The 24,219-nt window shown below is 43.8% G+C and overlaps 1 protein-coding gene across 9 annotated transcripts in view; it reads left to right on the top strand.

The window, feature by feature from the left end:
* Positions 1–24,219, top strand: part of NEDD4L (NEDD4 like E3 ubiquitin protein ligase) — a 340,545-nt gene that overhangs the window by 297,892 nt on the left and 18,434 nt on the right. For all 9 annotated transcript variants that reach the window (XM_060121798.1, XM_060121799.1, XM_060121792.1 and 6 more), the window contains 6 exons: positions 1,529–1,587; positions 10,911–10,976; positions 12,750–12,979; positions 14,440–14,561; positions 16,994–17,064; positions 18,708–18,803. In XM_060121798.1, the coding sequence (XP_059977781.1) occupies positions 1,529–1,587; positions 10,911–10,976; positions 12,750–12,979; positions 14,440–14,561; positions 16,994–17,064; positions 18,708–18,803 (644 nt within the window). The remainder of the gene's footprint in view (positions 1–1,528; positions 1,588–10,910; positions 10,977–12,749; positions 12,980–14,439; positions 14,562–16,993; positions 17,065–18,707; positions 18,804–24,219) is intronic.

Here is a 24,219-nt window from a genome sequence, read left to right as displayed (position 1 = left end):
GCCGAACCTGAACAGTGGACGGACGGACTGTGGTGTTGTTAATAAGGAATCCAGGGCTGTATGAGCCATTCTGGTAGTGGAAGATTATGGGTCAACTTCTGGCAGAGGAGGGTTTGAGGTGTTTCCCAGGGGAAATCCAGGTGCAGGTGTCAAGGATGGAGCTTGAGGTTCTGGTTTGGACAGATGTGGGGGTCATCATATGGAGGTAGCAGGTAATTTATTTTCTGGTTTGATGATGGTACCCAGTCTATATATAGTCTAAGGCAGTTTTTACTCAGCTATATTCTTTTTCTTTTATTTCCTTTTCTCCTGTTTTGCATCACAGCAACAGCTCTTAATTTCCAAAAACTTCTGTCTTCAAAGTAAGGGACCCAAAAACACCTTTTGCTTCGTCCTTCAGCGTTCTCTGAAACAGTCGAAACAGTTCTTGTAACTTTTCTGCCAACGTGAATCTAGAATCGTCATGTGCTTTGGTAGCTTAATTTTAAAACTTTACCACTGCTTTTGTTAAAATAATTATCATACCAGACTTCGAAAAATTCCTGGGATAGTCATTAAAACCAAATGTATTAGTTATTCTTATCAGTCCACTTACGAAGTATACCAGAAAAAAACAGACTGTTCTTCTCAAACAGATCATTTCCTTTTTTACAAACCAACTTAGATTTCCTAACACTCCAGAGAGAAACCTATTCTTCCCCGTCTACCCTCCCCATATCTTTCGTGTGAGTTCATTCCTGCGCCCCCCCCCATATATACACATAGTAGCATAAAGTCTTTTTAAGTAAGGCACAGTCACAAATCCCAAGTGATCCAGGTAGCTAATGTGTGTTTCCACCTACACCATTGAAGCAGTGGTATAGGTGACATTTACTAATCTTATTGACGTTGACTCATTTGGAAGAAAGAACCACTTCTCACCAGCTTGACCAAAAGGGAATCTTTTCTCTGGAATCCTCCTCTGCTGTATCTAATTCTCATTTTTTCGACTGCCTTAGCTGTTTCGATTTTCGTGTGCCTATGAGTGACACATGTCATGGATTATTCATTTGTTCAACTTAAGCTTTTTAATTGAAAGCCGTTTGCAACACCATAAGCAAAGGAAAGAGTATTTGAAATGAGAAAAAAATCGTGTGTGTGTTAACTTTTGGGGAACTAAAATCTTTTATGCTTTTCTTTAATTAAATGAAAATCAACCTCAAGTTATAAATCCTTGAAGGTGCAGGGGTTTATAATTGAAATTTCAGCAGATTGCTTGCCCAAAACAGTGTGAGTAGATGGTTTTACTTCAGTTGTGCATTTTTGATTGTTTTTAACTAAACGGTATGGGGGGCTGTGGTGCAGATTGCCTTACAGAGTATAGTTCTCTTCTAACCCTGAAATACTAAGTTATTTATCCTTGGGAGTCAGGATGGGGAACTGGGGGAACTTTTGGAAAATCCAGAAATAATTCTTTCTAAAACATTTTGGACATGAAATAGATTGAACTAATAAGCTGGCTTTTGTGTTTGTTTTTAAATATTTCCAGATAGCAAAATTACTCAGTGGGAAGACCCAAGACTGCAGAATCCAGCTATTACTGGTCCGGTTAGTATTCTCAAGTTCTGACTCTTCAGTATAATATTTTGGTTTCATCTAAACACACATTTCTTGTATATTCCTGCTCACCTTGATGCCAAGGGCCTGACTGGTGTCCTTGAGAAATTTAGCATTACTCCCGTCTCCTCCTTCCCGGAATTTCTGGGTGAGGTACAGCTACATTTGCCTTTTCACAGGGCTTTCAATATAAAGGAAAAGAAAATGGTTCGCTAGTGGTAACAAAACTAAACATCCTCTTTTGTCTTTTATAAAAGGGTAGATTAAAAGTATAACAAACAAAATGTCCTCTCTTCCTTTTTTTTTTTTTTTTTTTTTTTTGCGGTACGCGGGCCTCTCACTGTTGCGGCCTCTCCCGCTGCGGAGCACGGGCTCCGGACGCGCAGGCTCAGCGGCCATGGCTCACGGTCCCAGCCGCTCTGCGGCATGTGGGATCTTCCCAGACCGGGGCACGAACCCGCGTCCCCTGCATCGGCAGGCGGGCTCCCAACCACTGCCCCAGCAGGGAAGCCCCCCCTCTTCCTTTTTATATGAAGCAAAACTTTGTCCTGTATTTGTAGAGTTTTAACATCTCTTGAGGCCAAGGGTAGTATATGTATGCTAACAAATTTAAATTGGATCCGGAATCTCTTCCGGCTCTAAAACTCTGCAAAGGTTTGGGTGAGGGGGTCTGCACTCCAGAACTGGCAGTTAAGAATCTTATCTCTGCTGACCCACTAACTTTCTCATAGTCCCCTTATGTGTGTTCATAAGGAAGAGTGACACCCTGGCACTGGTCAGCAGGCACCTGGTATCAAACATCTGAAAGGAGTCTGTGGAATACTCCAGAGTCTTTTGTCAGTGGTTACATGAGTTCAAGGAGAGACTCTGGAATTGCAGGAACTGTACTGGGATGAGCAGAAGATTGCAAATTGGGGAATCTTTTAATAACTGGAGGAGCTAAAGGAAGGGAAGTTTGTTATATCAAGTGCTGAGCTAAGACACCAATAGGTATATTTAAAATACTAATTCTGTGGCTTTAATCTGATTTGGTTCAAATTACATTTTGAATTATAGGTCCATTTGAAAACTTGAAAGATAATACAGTGCAAACACACCTTGATACCTGACATCCCTTTAGCTACTTGTTGGATTTGGATTTGTCCAGCTGCTTTGCTTAGCGGTTGATGCAAAGTGCCCAATGCCACGTGGGTCAGAACAGGCGTCAGCTCCTCTGCATGTAGCTTAACAAACACCTGCTTCACTACCACAGCTCCTTTTGTTACATTCACAGTCACAATAAGTTAGAGTAGTATTTTCTCTTCTCCATCATGAGAAACAAGGTAAATTCAAGAAAGGATGCTGTTTTCAAGCAACAGAAGACTTTTGACAATGATGAAGCCTTTTCAAATATTTCTATTGCTTATTGATCATGTCTTCATGCAACACTGTTAGTTTTTATAATTACTACTGAAAATTATTTAGCATCATAAATCCAGGTAGATTTGCCCTGAAGAAAGCTCTTTCTTTGTTTTCTACTAACAAAAGAGCCTTGTTTACTCTCTTTTTATTATTATTGGTAGTATTTCTTTCAATAAGAGCATGTGTATTTAGGTAATTATTACCTTAGTGTAGATATTTGGTCTTCGTTTTAATTCAGTTCTAAATTTTTGGTAATTTCCATAATGATTTCTTTCTGTCCTTAACTTACAAATTATTTAGAATATGCTTTTTAGTTTCTGAGAGTATGAGACGGTTTTTACCTGTTTCTTACTGATTTCTGATTTTATTGCATTGTGGCCATATAACATTGTCTATGGAATATTATCAGACATTTGAAACGTCTTTGGAGGCTTGGCCATTTTTTGTTAATGTTCTTTTTGTGTTTGAAAAGAATGTGTATTCTGTCTTTGCTGGGTATAGAGTTCTTTATATATGTCTGTACATCAGGCCTATGGTGTTCAAATTTTCCATTTCCATGACAACATTTTTCCTGGCTTTTCTTTATCTAACTGAGTCAGCTGGGTCAGAATCTCCCATGGTGACTGTGGCTTTGTCAGTCATTATGTTCAGTTTCTCTTCACTAGTACTTGCCTAGTATATCTTTTCTGTCCTTTAACTATCTCTGCTTTATCTTTTTTCTTGCTTTCTGTTGGACTGATAGAGTACTCTTTATTTTCTTTCATTTGCTATACTTGCTTGGACGTTGTATTTTCTATTTCTGTTCTTTTGGTGCTCACATTAAAATTTTTAACCAATATACTTGACCTTTGTCAAAATTAATCACTCTCTACCCTTTTCCTGGATAATATACGACTTTGGGGAACTTCAGTGCTGTTCTTCCCACTCCTACTTTCCATTGTTCAGTGGAATTTTAATAAAACTACCTTGTCTTTAAACTTGCCAAATAATCATTAATATTTTCTCTTTTTTTCAACAGTCAGTGCTTGTTTAATTTACTTACATGTAAACAAATTCCTTTGCCCACCATTGTTCTTTTTTTTCTAACATCTTTATTGGAGTATAATTGCTTTGCAATGGTGTGTTAGTTTCTGCTGTATAACAGAGTGAATCAGCTGTACATATACATATATCCCCATATCTCCTCCCTCTTCTGCCTACCTCCCACCCTCCCTATCCCACCCCTCTAGGTGGTCACAAAGCACTGAGCTGATCTCCCTGTGCTATGTGGCTGCTTCCCACTAGCTAACTGTTTTACATTTGGTAGTGTATATATGTCCATGCCACTCTCTCACTTCGTCCCAGCTTACCTTTCCCCCTCCCCGTGTCCTCAAGTGCATTCTCTACGTCTGCGTCTTTATTCCTGTCCTGCCCCTAGATTCTTCATGACATTTTTTTCCTTAAATTCCATATATATGTGTTAGCATACGGTATTTGTTTTTCTCTTTCTGACTTACTTCACTCCATATGACAGTCTCTAGGTCCATCACCTCACCACAAATAACGCAATTTCGTTTCTTTTCATGGCTGAGTAATATTCCGTTATATATATGTGCCACATCTTCTTTATCCATTCATCTGTCGATGGACACTTCAGTTGCTTCCACGTCCCCACCATTGGTTCTTGCATCTACTTTTCTCCAGGTTAAGTTTTCTTCTTAATAAAGTTTAATCTCTAGTTCATGGTTCTCAAAGTGTGGCCTATAGATCAACAGCATCATTCAGAAACTTACTAGAAATGTAAATTTGGGGCTCCCAACCCAGACCTACTGAAAATCAGCAACTTTGGTTGTGGGCCCTGCAGTCTGTGTTTTAACATACGCTCCCAGGGATTCTGACGCTGACTCAAGTTTGAGAACCTCTTCTCTGGAGGCAGTTTCAGTGAGGGTCTGAGAGGGGGGCGCTTACCTACCTCTCTGTTAAATGATGGTTTAGCTGATTATAGAATCCTTAGTCAACAATTTCTTTCCTTCAGTACTTTGGAGACTTTTTTTTTTGTCTCTTCCGGCCTCCATAACTGATGATGAGAAGTTCGTTGTCACTCTAATTGTCATTTTTTTTTTGGTGAGTAAATCTCTCTTCTCTGGTGATTTTGAATTTTTCTCCGTGTCTTTGATTTTCTACAGTTTTACTCCCATGAATCTAAGTGTGGATTTCTTTTTATTTATTCCGCTCTGGATTCATTGTGACTCTTCCATATGGGGATGGTGTCTCTCCTTTATTCAGGAAAATTCCCTGCAGTTATTTCTTCACATACTGTACCTTTCCCATTTTTATTATCTGCATCAGTAATTCCTGTTGGGTATTTGACTCAGTTTTACATTCTGTCTCCCTTATCTTTTAGCTTTCCCATCTTCTTTCTCATTGCTGTATTGTGGGCTCAGCTCTTCCAGTTAATTATCTTTTAAGCTTTTTATAATCTACTCTATCAGTTCATTGTGTCTATTATTTCAGTGACTGGATTTAATTGCTCAAAGTTCTCTTTGGTCTTTTTCAATTTGCTTGGTCTTTTTAGTTATTGTTATTTGGTCCTGTTCTTCTCTTTTATTTATTTTTCTATTCGTACTTACAGCTTTTTAATCATTCTTAAAATATTTGTTCCAGCGCCTCTTCTAGATTATTTTATTATCTCTGCTTCTAGCGGCATTAAATCTCCCACTTGTTATGTCTGTAGACTCTCCTCAGTGGTAGTTGATTGCCTAGTTCAGTTTATAATTTTGTGTTTTTAAGTGTGTGTGTGCTCATCTTCATTTTTTTTCTTTATGGAGCTTTTATACATCCTGACTTGTATTTACCGTTAACTTCTTAGCTTGGGTTTATGCCCCCTTAGTTACTATAACTATGGACCTCCTACCTACGTTGGTGTAGGCTTGGGAGTCTGAATTTATTAGAGGTCTGGTTTTTTTGTTTATTTTTCTTCCGGTTACCATCCTGGATAGAAGGGAAGCTTCCTTGCCACTCTCCCAGGCCTGTGGGTAGAATTTTCTTGAACCCTGTTCAGATGTAGGTCTTAAGCAGGGAACTCTGTCTGACTCCCCTGGTCATACAGACTGTAGGCCATGCTCTGTGTCCCCATGTGAGGATTAAAAACCCAAGCCCAACCCCCAAGTCTAGGTCCAAAGCCCACTTCTTTAATTTTGTCTTTCTGCATATCTGGTACCTAGAGTTTTTTCCCCAAGTTTTAAAAGTACCTACATATTAGGGGCGAGGGGACCCTTCTGTGGCATTACTGTGAGTCAGTATGCTCTCTGTATGATGAGCATCACCATTAAAAGCATCAGAAACATGAAGTGCTATTTGTAGTTGCTACTCAAGAACACTATCTCACGCTTGTGTAACACTTCATACTTCAAGAACTTTATAATCAACTGCTTTGAAACTCACAGCCATCCTCTCAGTATGGTAGGGAAGAAGTTGGGATTCCCAATTTGTCAGCAGCTCAGAAAGCTAATTGCCAAAAGTTTGGCACATGTCAGAATCCAGGCCAGAGCCCCAGATGTGCTGGAATTACCGACGTCTCCGTGTCAGGCCTGAGCCCTTCTCTGCAAGGAGCTCTGGTGTCCGTAATGGACAATAATGACATGAAAACCTTTAGACCCCACTTACACAATGTCAGGTTTTCACTTTGTTCAAAAAAGAAAGCATATTTAATAGAGAGCAACTTTAATCAACAGATACGTTAATTCTTTAAATAGCTTATTTTACACATTATATTGCATGTAAGAAAATAAGATGCCAGATTTTCAAGAGAGAATAAATAATTTGGCCTGTCCAATGCAGAAATGTAATTCTCTTCAGAGGCTGCAACGTATGGATGTCTTTATCCTGGTATGTTGTTGGAATCTTTTCAGGAGAAGAATATAAAAACCTACTCTTCTTAGGCCATCATAAGAACGACCCCTAGAGAGAAAAGATGAGTATTGCAGGAGGAGGGGTATTTCTCAACTTTCATGCATCATTCCCCAGAAGAAGAAAGACCAGAAATATCTCAGTACTGATTTCCACCGACATCTAGTCAGCACCCACCAGGTTACACGCCAGACAAAGGCAGAGATACCATGGGCGGGGGGCAACACTTTGAAATAGATTCCTTGGGAAACTTGTCATTTAAGACAGTTGAACTTGCATTCACAGTGATGAATGTTTAACCCTTTTTTCAATGTTTTCAGGCAGGGAAACAAAAACAAAAAGTAATTGCTGGGAATCACAGATTTTTAGAAAGGGAAGAGCCTTAAAATTTGACTAGTCAAGTCTTTCTGCTTAACTGTAAAGGAATTCCGGAGTGGAGAAGTTATATCACAGAGCTAGCTGGCAGTCGAGTCTGCCCTGGAAGTCATGTCTTCTGAAGCTGGCATGAGATAATAAAAGGAAATCTTTTCTTTTTTCGGCTTAATTTTCTTCTCTTACAGTTAATCATAGCTAAGAACATCAAATCCTTTTCCTCTTTTGAGAACTCACTGTTCCTGTCATGGTTTGTTCCCTCCTGTCATTCTGGTTTCTGCTCAGGTTTCCCTTCCTCAGAGCTGCCTTCCCCAACCATCTCATGTAAAACAGCCACTGAGGATCTCTATCATTTTTCCACCTAGCGTTTACCACTATGTATTCATTTATTTCTTATTGCCTATTGCTCACAACAGCTTCTAAAAAAGCTACAGAGCAAAAAGCATGATAATGCCTTTATTGGCTTATGTCAAACCATTGTATCCTTTTCCTTAGGTTGGTGGTTGTCCAGATAGTGATAAAATGTCTACCTTTTCTGGAATCAGAATTCTTACAGTGTTTCATCAGACTAAACACTGCCCAAAATAAATATGATATGTAGTCAAATCTAATGTTTAGTGAAGAGGCACATGAAGACTCGCTTAAAAATTAAAACCTAAGAACAGACCGTAGGTAGTATTGTCTTTAGAATGTTCTTAAGATACTTAAATATGTTGTCTTTTGCTCTTGAATTACAAAGCAAAATACTGACATGATCATTGTTTTCTATGAGAGTGGTAACTTTTTTTTTTTTAACATCTTTTTTGGGGTATAATTGCTTTACAATGGTGTGCTAGTTTCTGCTTTATAACAAAGTGAATCAGTTATACATATACATATGTTCCCATATCTCTTCCCTCTTGCGTCTCCCTCCCAGCTACATGTTTTTGTTTTGCCTTACTTATTATTTGTATGACCATGTCTTAAAACAGTCTGAAGGGAGGGAGCTTTTGTTCTTCATGTCTCCTCTTTCCTGTCAGGAGTAAGCATGGTGAAGGTGTAAGGTTTCGAGGCTGGAGACACTTTGCAAAGGATCAGTATATTTTATTAATGTAGCACAAAATGATATCAGCAGAAGTATTCTTGCCCAAATTCACAGTATGCGCTAAAAAGCAACGAGTTGTTCTGACTGTGAGGCTGTCACAGTTACATCCAGGTGTGTGCATAAGCAATCCTTTCTGCTTCATAAAAAAATTGTAAGCCTTTTCCATCGCCTGAAGTCACAGCTCCGACTCTCGGATACTGTAAGCTACTTGACATCATAGCAAGTACCGAATATTTAAATGACTATATAAAAATGTAATTACTTTGCCTGAAGAGATTCCAGAACTTATGAATAATGTTAGCTCAGTGACTGAGCTCACTCCTGTGGTATCATCACTCTGCTCCATAGATACAGCATTCCAGATTTAAAGAAATCCTTGCCCACGACCTCTAAATAGTCAACTCCTAAAATGAGGACTTTTCCAACATGCTGTTTACCCAGTTTTTTTCCTTGACAAGTGTATCAGTTCGCTTGCCTTTCTGCTTGTTGCTTTTCTCCCAGAGATTTTTTTTTAACATTTTTATTGGAGTATAATTTCTTTACAATGTTGTGTTAGTTTCTGCTGTATAACAAAGTGAATCAGCTATATGTATACACATATCCCATATCCCCTCCCTTTTGCGTCTCCCTGCCACCCTCCCTATCCCACCCCTCTAGGTGGTCACAAAGCACCGAGCTGAGCTGATCTCCCTGTGCTATGTGGCTGCTTCCCACTAGCTATCTGTTTTACATTTGGTAGTGTATACATGTCCATGCCACTCTCTCAGTTTGTCCCAGTTTACCCTTCCCCCTCCCCGTGTCCTCAGGTCCATTCTCTATGTCTGTGTCCTTATTCCTATCCTGCCCCTAGGTTCTTCAGAACCAATTTTGATTTTTTTTTTTAGATTCCATATGTATGTGTTAGCATACAGTATTTTTTCTTTTTCTGACTTACTTCACTCTGTATGACAGACTCTAGGTCCATCCACCTCACTACAAATAACTCAATTTCATTTCTTTTTATGGCTGAGTAATATTCCATTGTATATACGTGCCACATCTTCTTTATCCATTCATCTGTCGATGGACACTTAGGTTGCTTCCGTGTCCTGGCTATTGTAAATAGTACTGCAGTGAACATTGGGGTGCATGTGTCTTTTTGAATTACGGTTTTCTCAGGGTATATGCCCAGTAGTGGGATTGCTGGGTCGTATGGTAGTTCTATTTTTAGTTTTTTAAGGAACCTCCATACTGTTCTCCATAGTGGCTGTATCAATTTACATTCCCGCCAACAGTGCAAGAGGGTTCCCTTTTCTCCACACCCTCTCCAGCATTTATTGTTTGTAGATTTTTTGATGATGGCCATTCTGACTGGTGTGAGGTGATACCTCATTGCAGTTTTGATTTGCATTTCTCTAGTGATTAGTGATGTTGAGCATCCTTTTATGTGTTTGTTGGCAGTCTGTATATCTTCTGTGGAGCAGTGTCTAGTTAGGTCTTCTGCCTGTTTTTGGATTGGGTTGTTTTTTTGATATTGAGCTGCATGAGCTGCTTGTAAATTTTGGAGATTAATCCTTTGTCAGTTGCTTCATTTGCAAATATTTTCTCCCATTCTGAGGGTTGTCTTTTCGTCTTCTTTATGCTTTCCTTTGCTGTGCAAAAGCTTTTAAGTTTCATTACGTCCCATTTGTTTATTTTTGTTTTTATTTCCATTTCTCTAGGAGGTGGGTCAAAAAGGATCTTGCTGTGATTTATGTCATACAGTATTCTGCCTATGTTTTCCTCTAAGAGTTTTATAGTGTCTGGCCTTACATTTAGGTCTTTAATCCATTTTGAGTTTATTTTTGTGTATGGTGTTAGGGAGTGTTCCAATTTCATTCTTTTACATGTAGCTGTCCAGTTTTCCCAGCACCACTTGTTGAAGAGGCTGCCTTTCGCTATTATATATTCTCGCCTCCTTTATCAAAGATAAGGTGACCATATGTGTGTGGGTTTATCTCTGGGCTTTCTATCCTGTTCCATTGATCTGTATTTCTGTTTTTGTGCCAGTACCTTACTGTCTTGATTACTGTAGCTTTGTAATATAGTCTCAAGTGTAGGAGCCTGATTCCTCCAGCTCCGTTTCTCCTTCTCAAGATTGCTTTGGCTATTCGTCTCCCAAAGATTTTTAAAGCACAGTCAGTCTTTTCTGGACGACAGTGTAGGTCATTTGGAGTTGTGTGTTAAAGTATGATAGCCAATAACTTACCTAAACTACAACCTATAAGAAGATTACAATGTACCCTGATGCATATTCAGACAGAAGTCACATGGAAAGTCTATTCAGTTTATGTATAATACCTCTAAATGATTTCTTGAATATCTGTATTGTTGTTTTCAGGGGTGAAAGCCCTATTCAGTGCTGATTAACCTTAATCATTTCTAGAACGTTCGCATGTGCTACATAGACATTATGTAAATTTCAGTGGTTATGTGGAGAGTGACGATTTTAAGGTTCATGATTCATGAAATTTTCTGAACGTTGGCTTAGTACACATAAAATTTCAAACATGTTGTTCATATTATCTATATTTATACATTTGTCTTCCAGGCTGTTCCTTACTCCAGAGAATTTAAGCAGAAATATGACTACTTTAGGAAGAAATTAAAGAAACCTGTGAGTACATATCTTCCAAAAATGCTGTTTTAGTCATTTGTAAGTTACCCAAATTACTTCACTGAGAACACCTCGTTTCTTACTGTTACGTGTATACTAAAAATATGACCTTCCTTTTCTCACTGCACTTTGATCCACCTGGATCTTCAATCTGAATTTTCTTTTTAACAGACATGGTAAGTGAAGATTAACTGAGTATTACATATCAAATCACCTGAAGGTAATTTCTTATGTAATACATTAAAAAATAGAAATGATTTTTATGAGGTATAAAATAATTCAGGAGCTAGTGAAAAATTGTGGAGAAGCCTGTGCAATCAATTATGGCTATCCTATTTAATAAAATCTAGATCCTAATTCGAAAAATGTTCAAGTCCCTTTACATTCAGAAATACAGTTTTAATGATGATATGTACAACAAAAATATAATTTATAACATTTGACATATTAAGACCAAGTGTAATTTTCAGATTAAAATTCTTACTAGGAAACCCGTTAAGATTCTGACAAAACTGAGAAACCCTGTAAGGCTTTTTACAGGCAGTGTTTTAAAACACAATATTATATTTTCTACTGACATCTCTCCCCAGATACTTTAATACTGTGTCTTCTGTTTTACTTTCTGATTTCACCTCTCTGGTGTAAATTTTACCAGTTTTCTCCTAAGTTTGTGCCTTCACTATTTTGGGGGTGTTTTTGTTCCCGTCACCATTTCTTGGCTTCCTCATTGGGGAAAGCTGCAGCTCAGATCACCCCCATTTGCCTGTGTTCCTTCCCCATCTCCCCCACCCCGCTCCACTCCCTCAGCTGATGCCTCATTTTCCTGGCCTCTGCTATGGACGAGGCACTGGGGATGCAGAGACGCTTGGAACACAGCCTCTGCCTTGGGGAGCTCCCTCTTACGGGTTCTGTTCTCTCTTCTAACATCCTGACTCAAGGAGCTCCTGGGTAACTCCTTCTGAAATGACTCACATTTGAACCTGTGGAATTCCAGTGTTTCTTTGTGCGCCGCCTGCATTTCCTCCAGTGATGTGATGACTGTGGACATCACGCTGTCTCACTTTGTGGCACTTGCACCGTGGTACCTTCTGCCTGGAAACTGACTCTGTAGATCCATCATCCTGGCAAAGCTGACCCTGGACCTGTTTTGCCAGGAGGCAGTTATTCACAACTTCAGTCAAGTGCTTTTTTATTTTCACGTTTAGTAACTGTTGCCTTTGGGATGCTTTCCCACAACTTGGCCGTGATAATCAGGGTCCCACTCCCCATGGCAACAGAACTAGCTTGTAGGCATCATGGTCACGGCTACCAGCTGGAGTCCCTACCAGGGCTGAGGGTCGTCCCAGCCTGGCCAGGTGGGGATTGTCTATGGGTTTTAATCCCCTGGACTATAGTCCCTTTCTTTGACTAAAACAGTATACAGAGTTGACCATATTTCAGTTGCCAGTGGGCAGATAAGTGCCCCACGGTTGCTTATAAAAGGGAGAGAGGATGACTGTCTTCACTCAGCGTAGTTTCTTCTGCAGCGCGTGTTGCTGGCTCAGTCTGACACCTGCTGGTGGATGCTGTGTGTCTTCTCCTGACATAGGCTTTCTGTCTGTGTGAAGAACAATCTAGAAAGGAGAGAGTTTCGGTTGGAACCATTCATCATTGCTTGTTTATTTGAAGGCTGCCGTCATTGCTGCTCTTTGTTTTTGTTTTTTTTTCTGTTAGGAAGTAAGGTGTATATTTACTGTCTGATGGTGTGTGGGGTTTTTTTCCTCTTGTTTTTAGGCTGATATTCCAAATAGGTTTGAAATGAAACTTCACAGAAATAACATATTTGAAGAATCCTATCGGAGAATCATGTCTGTGAAAAGACCAGATGTCCTGAAAGCTAGGCTGTGGATTGAATTTGAATCAGAAAAAGGTCTGGACTACGGGGGCGTGGCCAGAGAATGGTTCTTCCTACTGTCCAAAGAGATGTTCAACCCCTATTATGGTCTGTTCGAGTACTCTGCAACGTAAGTGTCTGGAGTGCATTCAGAAGGTGTCCGCACTGAAGCAGTTTTATTCTTCATGAATTTAAACTTAACGAAAGAATAAGCAGCTCGCTCAGAGGTGAATTAACACTGCTGATTTCAGCCCCTCCCCGCCAGCCCTTGTAAGTCTAGAACAGGTCTGATTCCGCATGGTGAACTAACGTACTCTGTGAACACCTAAAAATAATTCTTCTCTTGTCTGTTGTGTTCATGTAATTGAGATTGAAAATGTGTTGGGTACTTAACGCTAAGGAACAAGGCAATTTTCATTCATAACGTTATGTTAATTTAGGAGAATTTGTCACTGTCAGAATTCAGAAGGTTGTTGTCTTATGAACAAGAATAGTTTCTGAAGTCAAATTACTTAAAGGCAAACCGAGGACCCGTCCTTTAGGATCCAATGGACCACGCCCACCCCACCTTGCATTAGGATTTCATCACTGCCAGGCGTGCAGACCGAGGCAGAGTCCATTGCTTTCTCGGGAATCAAACACTGCTACTCGCAAGGCCACCCTTTCCTCCTCCAGGCTGTGGCTTCTCCAAAGGCTTAGGCAGGACCCGAGCCCCCAGTAAAACAGTTGACCTTGAAAAGCAGCCTGTGCTCTGCAGGGACAAGGGTTCTCCCGTGTCTTCCCCCTGGTGCCGGTCTCCTGGGAGCTCTTTTGGAAGGCAGCCTCAGTGTTCTTCTCCGATGCTCCGGCCAAGAATTTCCCATTTTGTAAAATTGATAAAAGCCATTGAAGTGGAGGGGAGGATCCAGAGGCGAGATCTGCACCTCTTACCCACATTCCCAAAGCTGCCCCCAGAAGAATCTGGCCCCGGAGCCCCTTTTGCAAACCACCGATCCTCCTGATGGTGAGATCAAAGAAGGGCGATGAGGTGCACGTCAACGTCTTGAGGTTTGCACTGTTGGGACAGCCGTATGTTGCTACCAGTGGCCTCCAGGCCTTTCAGGGCACAATGCTGGTCAGATGGATCAGGGGTTGGACCCCTGGGAAAAATTTTAATCCCCAAACCAAAAGCTTCTCAAGGGAGTTAACCCCCTTTCTCACAGAGACAACCTGTTGCACTCACACGTAGCTGGGAATCCCTGTCCAGCCCCTTTGGTATGTGGGGCTTCTCAGCTTCCCCAAATACCTGGCTGAACCGTATGAAATTGAGATTTTTGTCGATCAACAGTAGTCAGAGATCCAGTTTCTCACGGTTTAACATGACGGCATATTCACCAGCTCCAGTAGACCTCCGTCCTTGGTCACGGAAAAGGGCTAGCCAAATAAGCCCCGTTGTCTGGCTTTTATGCCTTACCTGTCAGGTACAGGATGTTTGTAGGCGCACTGTAAAAGCTTAATGACAGGCAGCACTGGAAAATTCAAATTCTTGCATTTCTTATTTATTGCATTTATTTACCACCTTTCTTTTTCTCTCTCTCCCTCCCTAAAAAGGGACAACTACACACTTCAGATCAATCCCAATTCAGGCCTCTGTAATGAAGATCATTTGTCCTATTTCACTTTTATTGGAAGAGTTGCTGGTCTGGCAGTATTTCATGGGAAACTTTTAGATGGTAAGTTATTAAAAAGTGTTGAAGTAATAAAAATTGGACAGTGCTGTCTGTGGTCTCTTATCGGGTGTCTTATCTTTCACATCATAGGTTTTAAGCAAAAGTGCTTCACTGGTTCTCCCTCTGTAAATCAGTAGTTTCTTTAATGTTTTGTCCATAATGAAGGTGCTTTTTTTTCCTGGTGTCATCTTAATCTGAGCACTGAAGACATAGTGTCTACACACAGTTTGAAAAAGGTTTTTTTTTTTGAAAAACTTAAGTGTGAAGCACAGAACATTCTGTATTTGTGCATTTTCTGTGTTTTCCAGAATAACATTTCTTTAGCAGGAACTAGATTTGATGACAGATAGAAAGTATTGATTGAAAAGTTCATTAAAACGGTCTAATTCAGCCAGTATCCTGCCATTGTCCTGTTTGTCCCCAAATTACCATTTTTTTGAATGTGAAGAGACTGTAAATAATTTCAAAGCAGTGTTAGAACTCAGCTAAGACCTTGACCCCTGGGATCACTGCTGAAACAGATGGCACAGAATAATCTCATTATTATCTAAAGCATGTAAGTCATGCAAAGTACCAAGAATTTCAAGGGACCTTGGAAGTCAGGAGTGAAACCCCCCTCCCTGGCTGAATCAATAGGCCTATAATAGAGACTTCTTATGGATTTGGTCATTGAAAAAGTAGTGCCCTTAAGAGAACATTACAGAAATCATCAGCGAGGAAAGAGAATCAGAAATATTTTTGAAGAATTTAGGTGTGAAGTGGTTGAGAGTAGAAGACAGATGAAGATTAAGATTGACACTGCAGTTACTGGAGAGAGAGATTTCCAGGAGAATTATGGGAATTGCATTTGTGGAACCTTAGCTATGCTAGTTGATGTACCCTGTGTACTTTCTCCTTTAATAAATTTTTACTGGTCATGGCTAGCTGATGTTGATCCTCTAATTTCAACACTGTATTTTTTACGGGGGGCGGGGCTGGTGGCAGGAGTAAACACTTTTTTTTCTGATTAGGGGGAAACTGTTCTCACTCTGTATAGGTATATACAGTGAATGTATTTTAATTTGCAGCACGGGAGTCATGCCATAGATTATTAGAACGGCCGTTATGTACCTTCTGCTGAGAAAGAAGACGTTCTTAGTTGCTACAGGGGAAATAGAGAGAAGTTTAAGCTGAGATCCTGACCTCAGGGGACCGATGTTCTAGTGAGGGTACGGGAAACATGGGTCCAGAGTCCGGCAGAAGGGAGCACACGGAGGTCTCTGGGGGGGAGCGCTTTACCGGCATTAGCCTCGCCAGGAGGCTGCGGTGGGGTTGGCGCACTTAGAAGCTGGGATCGTTTCAGAAGAGCGAGGACGGGCCAGGAGTCAGGGCTGCCTGGAGTAGTGATGGGAGCATCTAGGTCCCTGCTGCAAAAGGAGATATAGGAGGTAACCGTGTCCTCGGGAATTGCAAGAAGAGCCCGAATGACCCCAGCTGTGTGGCCAGCAGTGTCTTTGTTTCCCGGGACCATGAACGGCCCTGGAGGCAGAGCAGACACGCTGCACATCAGATCAGCCCCTACTCCCTTCTGTGGCTTCACCCCCCAGACAGCAGGGGCTTTGAGCCGCAGCCGCAGGGCCGCACTGAGCCAGTGGGAGCGGGAACGGGCTGTGAGGGAGGCTGGTTAGACCTGGAGGGGGCGCTGAGGATGCGAGTTGAGGGTGAAGGGAGAGGACTGAGGTTCCGGGGGCGCCTGTGTCAGGAGGCGTGTGACGCTGACTTGCCTGGGACGGGGTGAAGTGGGGTCCCTGCAGGGCACCTGCGCAGTCGTGCCGGCATTGCCACCGCCCTCGCCTCCCTCAGGCCGTCATCACCCGGCCTGGGAAGACTGCACAGCCTTCTGAACGGCCTCCCTCGTTTCCTTCCTGTCTGTCCCTTCCAGTTGCTCTTCCCATTACTGCCCAAGCGATGACATTGAAATGCAGGTGGAATTGCCCCCTGGCGTTTCAGTGACTCCCCTTGGCCCTGGGCAGCGTGTAAGCTGTACACTCCCTGCCCAGTCCCTCCTCTGGCCTGTCTGCCCGGGACGCCCTGTGCTTCGGTCCTGGCGAGTCCCGGGTCTTGTCCCTCTGCTGGGAGTGCCCTTTTCTCCCCCCGTGCGTGCGCCCTGTTTGCGCTACAGATTCCTGATTGTGCCTGAAACTCGTTTGTCACCTCCAGCAGCCTTTCTGACCTCACCCCTCTGCTGTGCCATCCCTGTTAGTGTAACTGCCCTCCTTCCTAAACCCCTTCCCCCAACCCTGCCCCAAACCAGGCCCTCATCTTACTGTAGAAAACCCTCGACTGTTCTGTCCCGGCCTCTCATTCAGATGAAAGCAGGTTAATCTTTTATTTCATGCTCGGATGCACAGCATCGTCAAAGATTTGAAACTAACGCAGTTTTCACCGCGTTTTAGGTTTCTTCATTCGACCGTTTTACAAAATGATGCTGGGGAAGCAGATAACTCTGAATGACATGGAGTCTGTGGTGAGTAAACAGAGGTCACTCCCGCGGGCCGCACCAGCAGCTTGTGCATTATGGGAAGGCAGCCGAGACCATGTTGTAGTCACAGCAGTTTTTATGGGCGTCGCCATTCAGTATGGACAACAGGGATTGTTCAAGAGGCTAACTGATCTCCCTAAATTTTTTAATAAGCAAATCATTCTTCACATTTCCTAGAGTCGTGGTATTTAGGGTGGGTACACCCGCATCTCAGTTACCTCTGCTTACTCGGAACTGGTTTGACCAAATTAAATCCAAGGGTCATTTGGAGACCTCATTGCTGCCCTTGTTTTCCATGGAAAACTGCTAATACTGCACACTTAGAGGTTCATCCGCTATCCCTCTGTTTTCCGACCTCAAAAAATGGCAGGGAGCCAGACGAAAACAGTAGATGAAGGGAAGACTGTTTATACTCATCCCAGATACGGAAGAAGGGTAAGGGACCACTACAGTGTAGGAGAGGAATGAAAAGGTAGAAAATAACTGCTAACTTTTGATTTGCGTTTTCATGTTGCATTTAACTTATTTAATCTAGGCTGACCATTTTAGAGTTGAAAGGCTTTTCTATAAAGAACAAAAGTTGATTCTCTTTTCCTGGTATACTTTTGCTTCTGTTTTTCGTTTAATTTACCTGTACTCCCACCATTCACCTCTCACCTCTCACCATTCACCGGCCACACACGGGGCCATCAGGAAGCATCTTCGTCCATTTGGGGTGTTTGCAGCTCTGCTCTCACGTTCTGTCACTTGAGTCAGAAAGCATCTTCCTCCCCTCAGCCTCGCTGCCGTGTTGACTGTACGCGTTGTGTAGTTGGCTATATGGCCGTGTATCCCTCCCTCACAGCTCATCCTCTGGGTGTGGAAGGAGAGTAGAAGGCCAGCAGTGCACACAAGTCCACTCAGCTGGGTTTTCCCCGGGCGGGCAGCTCTGTGTATGCATGGTACCCGTGTCGAGTTTCTCTTCAGCGTTTACCTTTAGCTTAGCCTTTATGCTTTTGTTACTGTATGGTGAGGAGGCTAGGAGTATAAAAATCTCTCTTCAAGTCTAAAGTAATTTTATTCGCCACGTTGACAGTCGGTGCACACATTCTGTTTGGTCTTCGTCGAGCCCCTGGGGCTGCCCAAGAGACAGAGGAGTCCAGGCTCTCGGGGCCTGTGTTCCGGGTTTTGACACCAGGGCAGCCTCTTCCTGTTGGCTCACAGTGACTTGCAGAGAGTGCTGGAAGCACAGGAAGGGGCATAACTTGAAACCACTGGTATTTAAGTAGAGCATTCTCTATCCTTCCTCCTCTCCTCTGATATTTTCACTCTTAAAAGATGGGGAGTATGTTCATCTCTACATGTTCAGTTCCGTAATGTTATGACGGCCATCCAGAGCGGGCTGCTTCCTCTTGACAGAGGACAGGATCCAACTACAAACCCCTGTTACTACCAAAGCGGTTTTTTAGTTTGTATTTTTAAATTAAAGTGGAAGAGAAGGTTTGGGGTAGAGCTGGAAACATATGAGTGACTCATGCATTTCTTGAGATTCTGGATGGAATTACATTTAAAGGACATAATTATTTAAAGAAATGAGTGTGTGTTTTGGGAAAAAATGCTTAATTTTAATTTTTGTGTCATTTCTGTAGGATAGTGAATACTACAACTCTTTGAAATGGATCTTAGAAAACGATCCGACTGAACTGGACCTTATGTTTTGCATTGATGAAGAAAACTTTGGGCAGGTATGTGTGGGTAACCCCACGAGCTCCCCCTGGACTTTCAAAGAGTCTTTGCTTCTTTGAGTCTTTGCTAATTATCATCTGATTGTATCAGTATCTTATTGTCATGCCAGGAAGCCAAGTCCCAATTACAACTGCCTCTCTTCCTGCAAAGTTAGAGAAATTCTAAGGCCTCTGGTGTGTGAAGTAGCACCTACTTCTCACATCTAAAGCAGATCTGAATGTGAATGTTTGTGCCTTGGTTTTTTGGGGTTTTGTTGTTGTTGTTGTTGTTTCTGTGGTATGCAGACCTCTCACTGTTGTGGCCTCTCCCGTTGCGGAGCACAGGTCCACGGCATGTGGGATCTTCCCGGACCGGGGCACAAACCCGTGTCCCCTGCATCGGCGGGCGGACTCTCGACCACTGCGCCACCAGGGAAGCCCTGTGCCTTGGTTTTAAAATTTAGATACTTCAAAAAAATAGTGTAAATGTTTACTTAGTGATATAAATACATGACCAGGAGTAGGTGATGCCTGGGGGGGGGGGGCCTTGGTTTTTTCCCTCTGCTTTAATGGTTCCCTTGTCATGGTGAAGTTTGTCTTTGGGGCTCAGCAGGCTCAGGGTTTTCTAACAGTCCTTCTTGCTTTGCACCAATACTGTCTTCAAGGCTGGATTAACCATAAAGATCAATTTCAAAGATAAAGTTGCCTTCTTGGAATTCTCATCCTCGTCCTAAAGTTCTGTAGGATGTGTTTGTCTTCAACCTGAAACCTTTGGTTCATTTGTCCCCCGGTGATAACGATGCTTTTGGGAAGGACTTCTCAGGATTATCCAACCCCTGGTACCTGTCCTTTCACAAAAGCCCAGAGAGAGTTCCCATCTACCAGACCAAGTGTACGTGGCCTTGGCGTTCATGAGATCATGGAGCCCGTTTTAAGGCTTGCTAATGGAACATGACATTGATCGGTTCTTTATTGCTTCAGAGATTATTGCAAGTGTGCTCCGCTGTCCAAAAAGTGTGCTCACGTTGGCTATCGTTTCACGATGCTGTGCTCAGTTTTATAGGTGAGGTAAGGAAATTGGGTCCCTGCCCTCTTGGGTTCGCAGTCTTAGAACAAAGAAGCTGGTGCCGCTGGATATAAAGAAATTAATGACACCTGGGGTAAAAACTGTTGCGAAGGAACGTGATCACACATACCAAAATCACTTGTTACATCCGCTTAGGCCAGGAAACCGTCACTCGTGTGAGTCCCAGAAGTGGGTGGGTCTCAGGGAGTCTGTGTTTTCTTTCCTTCCTGGTTGGTTGAGTTGAGGCACCAGGAATGAGAGAGACCCTGGGATTAATGGAAATCATCAACGAGTCCATTAAGAATCCCATTTTGCCCTCCCCATCCTTTTTTGCTCCGTACTGTGTTTCATGCCCCCAAACCTTCACAGACCGATGGACACTGCTGTCCTTGTGGGAGTCCTTTCGTGGGGTGAGGGAGGGAAATCTCTTCTGCACCACGCCCAGAGCTGTCCCCTCCAGGTTAGCGGTGGCCCCCCTGCCCAGGACTGAATGTAAATGGGTTCTGGCCCTTGTCTGCTTCCTTCCTCCACTGCTCCCTCCCCTGAAGCCCCTGCAAGTCACCCCCACTTCACCCCTTCTCCCCACTCCCCACCCCGCTCCGCTCTTCTCCTTCCACCTCCCCTAAGCCCTGCTGCTCTGCTGGCCCCACCACGCTGATGCTCCCCTGCCCACTTCTTTCCTTGTCCTGCCCTCGCTCGCTGGGCGGCCTCACTCTGCGCATCTCTGCGCTGCTCACCGCCAGCCTCTTACCTGCAGCCCACACCCTTCCTCTAGCGTCCAGATTCCCCCTGCTTCGGCTGCCTCCCGAGCCGTGTCTCCTGAAAGACCCACAGGTCCCCGAACTGAAAAAGCCACTTCCTCCTCCCGACCCCCCATCTCCACTCCAGTCTAACCAGTGGCCACACCCTCCCCTCTGGCCTGAAACTGGAGTCCCCTTGGAATCGTCCCTCTCCCTCCGTGTCCAGCCGGTCACTGCGTCCTCTAGCCCCAGCCTGCTCATCGCTCCCCTTGTCTCCATCCTTCCCTTGTTGAGGCTCTGCCGGTTCCTTGGCTGTGTCGGGTAGCAGTCTCCCTGGTCCCTACATCGCCCCTCGCTCCAGTCCGTTCTCTGATGCCTCCACACATATGCTCTGGATGTAGTGGTTCTGAAGAGCAAACCTGGACCTGTAACTCTTCTGCTCGACACACATTCTTCACTGGCCAGCCTGTGCACTTCAGTGTGAATTAAAACCTTTCCTGCACGGCTTAGGACCCCTCGCTGCCCACCTTTACCTTCCCTCCCAACACCTCCGTCCTCTCACCTTCACAGCCATGGGGGGCCTGCCTCGGCGTCCCCCAGGATGCCCCGTGCCCTGTCACTGGCTGCGTGGCGCCCTCTCCTTGTCGACCCATCCTCCCCTCCCCCGCCATAACGCTCTGTCCTCCAGCCATCCCCGGCCTGCCGCCCGCTGTGAGCCCCCTGAGGCCTCCTTGGTTTCTCCAGTGCCCGGTGTGTAGCGATGGCTGCTAAATGCTTAGTGAGCAAAGGAATGAATCATGCTGCCTAGGTTTTTTTTTTAATGTTATAAGTAATGGAAGCTCCAAGTGTGAGACAACAAAATAATTGGAATTGCAATGACTTTTTTTTAAGCTGGACATATTTAAGGGTCTTAACTGCCAATTTTCAAAGGATAACACATGGCTAACCATCCTAGAACCGTGTCTTCTTTGCATTTTTAACACATGTAGGGAGGAGTAGGGATAAAGAACTAAGGAAGATTTAAAATCAGTCTTGGGTGTCAAATGCAAAAAAAAAAAGGTCTCTTCGTATTATATCCACTTGTAGAAATCCATATGACTAACTTAACACAGTTCAGAAGACATTAGTGATGCCAAAGTTAGAAGCAGACTAAACCTTCCTTAGTTACAGGTAAATGTAACTGTTTCCACCTAATAAGTACAAACCAGACAAGATGTTTGCATTTTTAGGTAGACTTCTAATAAAGATTCTCATGGTCGTTATAGCTCATGTCTATGGTTCATTCAAAACAATTCTTAAACCTCCTCATTTAATGTGGGTTTTTCTGACTTTGGATTGAATCAGGTAGAGTAAAGGCAGTAATCAAAACAGACTCACGAGATGAGTAAGATAATGATTAGGTGCCCTATTTGTGAAATTACTGGCTTTCCTTTTTAGGGAGTGAAACCTGATTAACGAGGAGCTAGCATATCTATTTTGTGTTCTGGGAGGAAATGTAGAGTGAATTAAGCGGCCACACATTGATCTCATCTCCCACATCCAATCCATCACCAGGCCCTGTTCATTTTGACTCCCGACTATTCTTCAGTTCTCTCTGTTCTCCTTGTCTGTCCCCCCAACAGTACCCAAGCCTAAGCTACCATCTTCTCTCGTAGATTCCTAACTGGTTTTTTATATCCACCTTTGGCCTCCTACAATGGCAGAGTGGTCTTTTCAGAATGTGAAATGATCATTCCATTCCTCTGCTTAAAACATGCAGAGATTTCCCACTTTGTCACTGTCAAGATAAAGACCCAAGTCCTTAATTTGCCTCATGAAGTCCTGCGTGGCTGGGCCCTGCCTGTTCATCTCCAGGTGCATTTTGCATCAGTGCTGCCCCTCATGCTTTCTGGGTCTGGTCCCACAAGACTTCTTGCACACAACAAGCTCCTTCTTGCCGCAGGACCTTTGCACATGCCATTCCTTCAGTGGGGAACACACTCCCATCGTCAGTTCAGACAAAGCCAGCTCTGACCCAGGACCACAGTACTTCAGAGTACCTTCCGTGTCTCCCCATGGCAGGTACCATAGGTGACTTTGCATGTATTTGTATGGTTATGTGTTTAGCATCTCTCTCTCCCATCAGAGTCAGTCTCGGTGCTCGCTGCTCTGGGTCTGCCTTTTGCTCACCATTGTGCACTCACCACCTGGCAGTGCCTGGTACAGGGTAGACACTCAGAATAGAGGTGTTGAACCAAAAATGTGGACATCAGCAAGAGGCCCGCGCAGGCCTCCCCCTCCCCCAGCCCTCTGCAAAACTGCTGACCGTGCATTGCCATTTTCTAACCCAAGAGGAAGCCCACGCCTCCTTGTGCAAAAAGATGAAGTCATTTCTTCACTAGAGTGAAGTTACCACAGAAGTGAAATGTGCGTGCAGTCGGCCTGCCTTAGTGCTTTTAGGCTTCTCTCTTTCTTATTCCATGGTTAGAAATACCAGGCCATGAAGTTCGGTGGTAGCTGTCACTTCATGTAATGAAATTGCAGCTGTTGCCATTTTTTTCCAGTCTGCTTTTTTTGTGGTTGGTGAGAATCTGCAGCTGCTGGTTTCTGGGGCCTACTAACAATGTTTCAGATGAACAAACTTCAATATTTGAACAGTCGTCATATGCCAGACAGAAAGAATCAACCATACACTCACGTACAGCCCTGCACACGCATGCCCCACCAGGAGGAGACATCCTCTTAGAGCTGCGCCAAGCAGAAGTTCTTGACGGCAGAGTCAGCAGAGCAGCCCCTGATTTGGTTGCTTTGAAGAGGCGCTAGCGGTGTGGACTTCCAAGAAGCTGGCAGTAGGGAGGGGAAGAGAATGGGCAGCAGCCTGTCGGAAAATTCTTGAGGACCTGGCCTGAGTTGGGTGAAGGCACGCATTCTCAACTGGGGAGACGACACCCCTAGGGGGCAAAAACTGGGCAACTTTTTGTCTTGGAGGACAGGAAGTCTCAGCCATTACAATGGCTTGTGGGCCTCCAAGGGGGCCACGGAACATAACACGGTGCACCGTGGGTCTCTTTGGTAAGATTGCGTGGGAGGGAAGGGGCAATTGGGGGGTCTAAAAAGGCTCCTGGGGGGTAATTAATGGGGGAAAAGGCTGAGAAGCACGGAGTTGGGGAGAGGGAATAAGGGAAGAGGCAGAAGCTGGAAGTAGGAAGGAGAGAGAGGTGAGAGGCAGAGCGAGGTCATGGCTGGAGCTGGACAGAACCAGACCAAGACCCCAGTGAGGAGGTAGTTCCTCAAAGACCAGGTGAAGGAAGTGGGGCTGGCGGCAGCTGCAGGAAGCATGAAAGCAGAAAGGTGGGCCGGCCGCCGGGAGAGGCTGGGGAGGGTGAGGACAGCGCCCAGTAACACGCGCAGAAGCAGTCGGGCCTTCCTCTGCCTGGGTCCCGGATACCCGATTTGACCTAGCCAGTTTTCTCGGTGGACTCCTCAGACATTTGTCATAAAGCATCTGAGGAAGATCGGGGAGATGTGTGTGAATCTGAAGTTGTCACTTGCCACAGAAGAGGGGTCCAGTTCTGTGAGAGCTGCATCCCGGAGCTTCCTCTGATCTTTGTGGTCTTTACGAAGAAGAGAGAGGAGTTCATACTTGGGCCAG

Source organism: Lagenorhynchus albirostris, chromosome 14, assembly GCF_949774975.1.
Source record: "Lagenorhynchus albirostris chromosome 14, mLagAlb1.1, whole genome shotgun sequence".
NCBI classification, from domain to species: Eukaryota; Metazoa; Chordata; class Mammalia; order Artiodactyla; family Delphinidae; genus Lagenorhynchus; species Lagenorhynchus albirostris.
The sequence above is the reverse complement of the archived record's forward strand: the minus strand, read 5'-3'. Positions and strand labels throughout refer to the sequence as shown.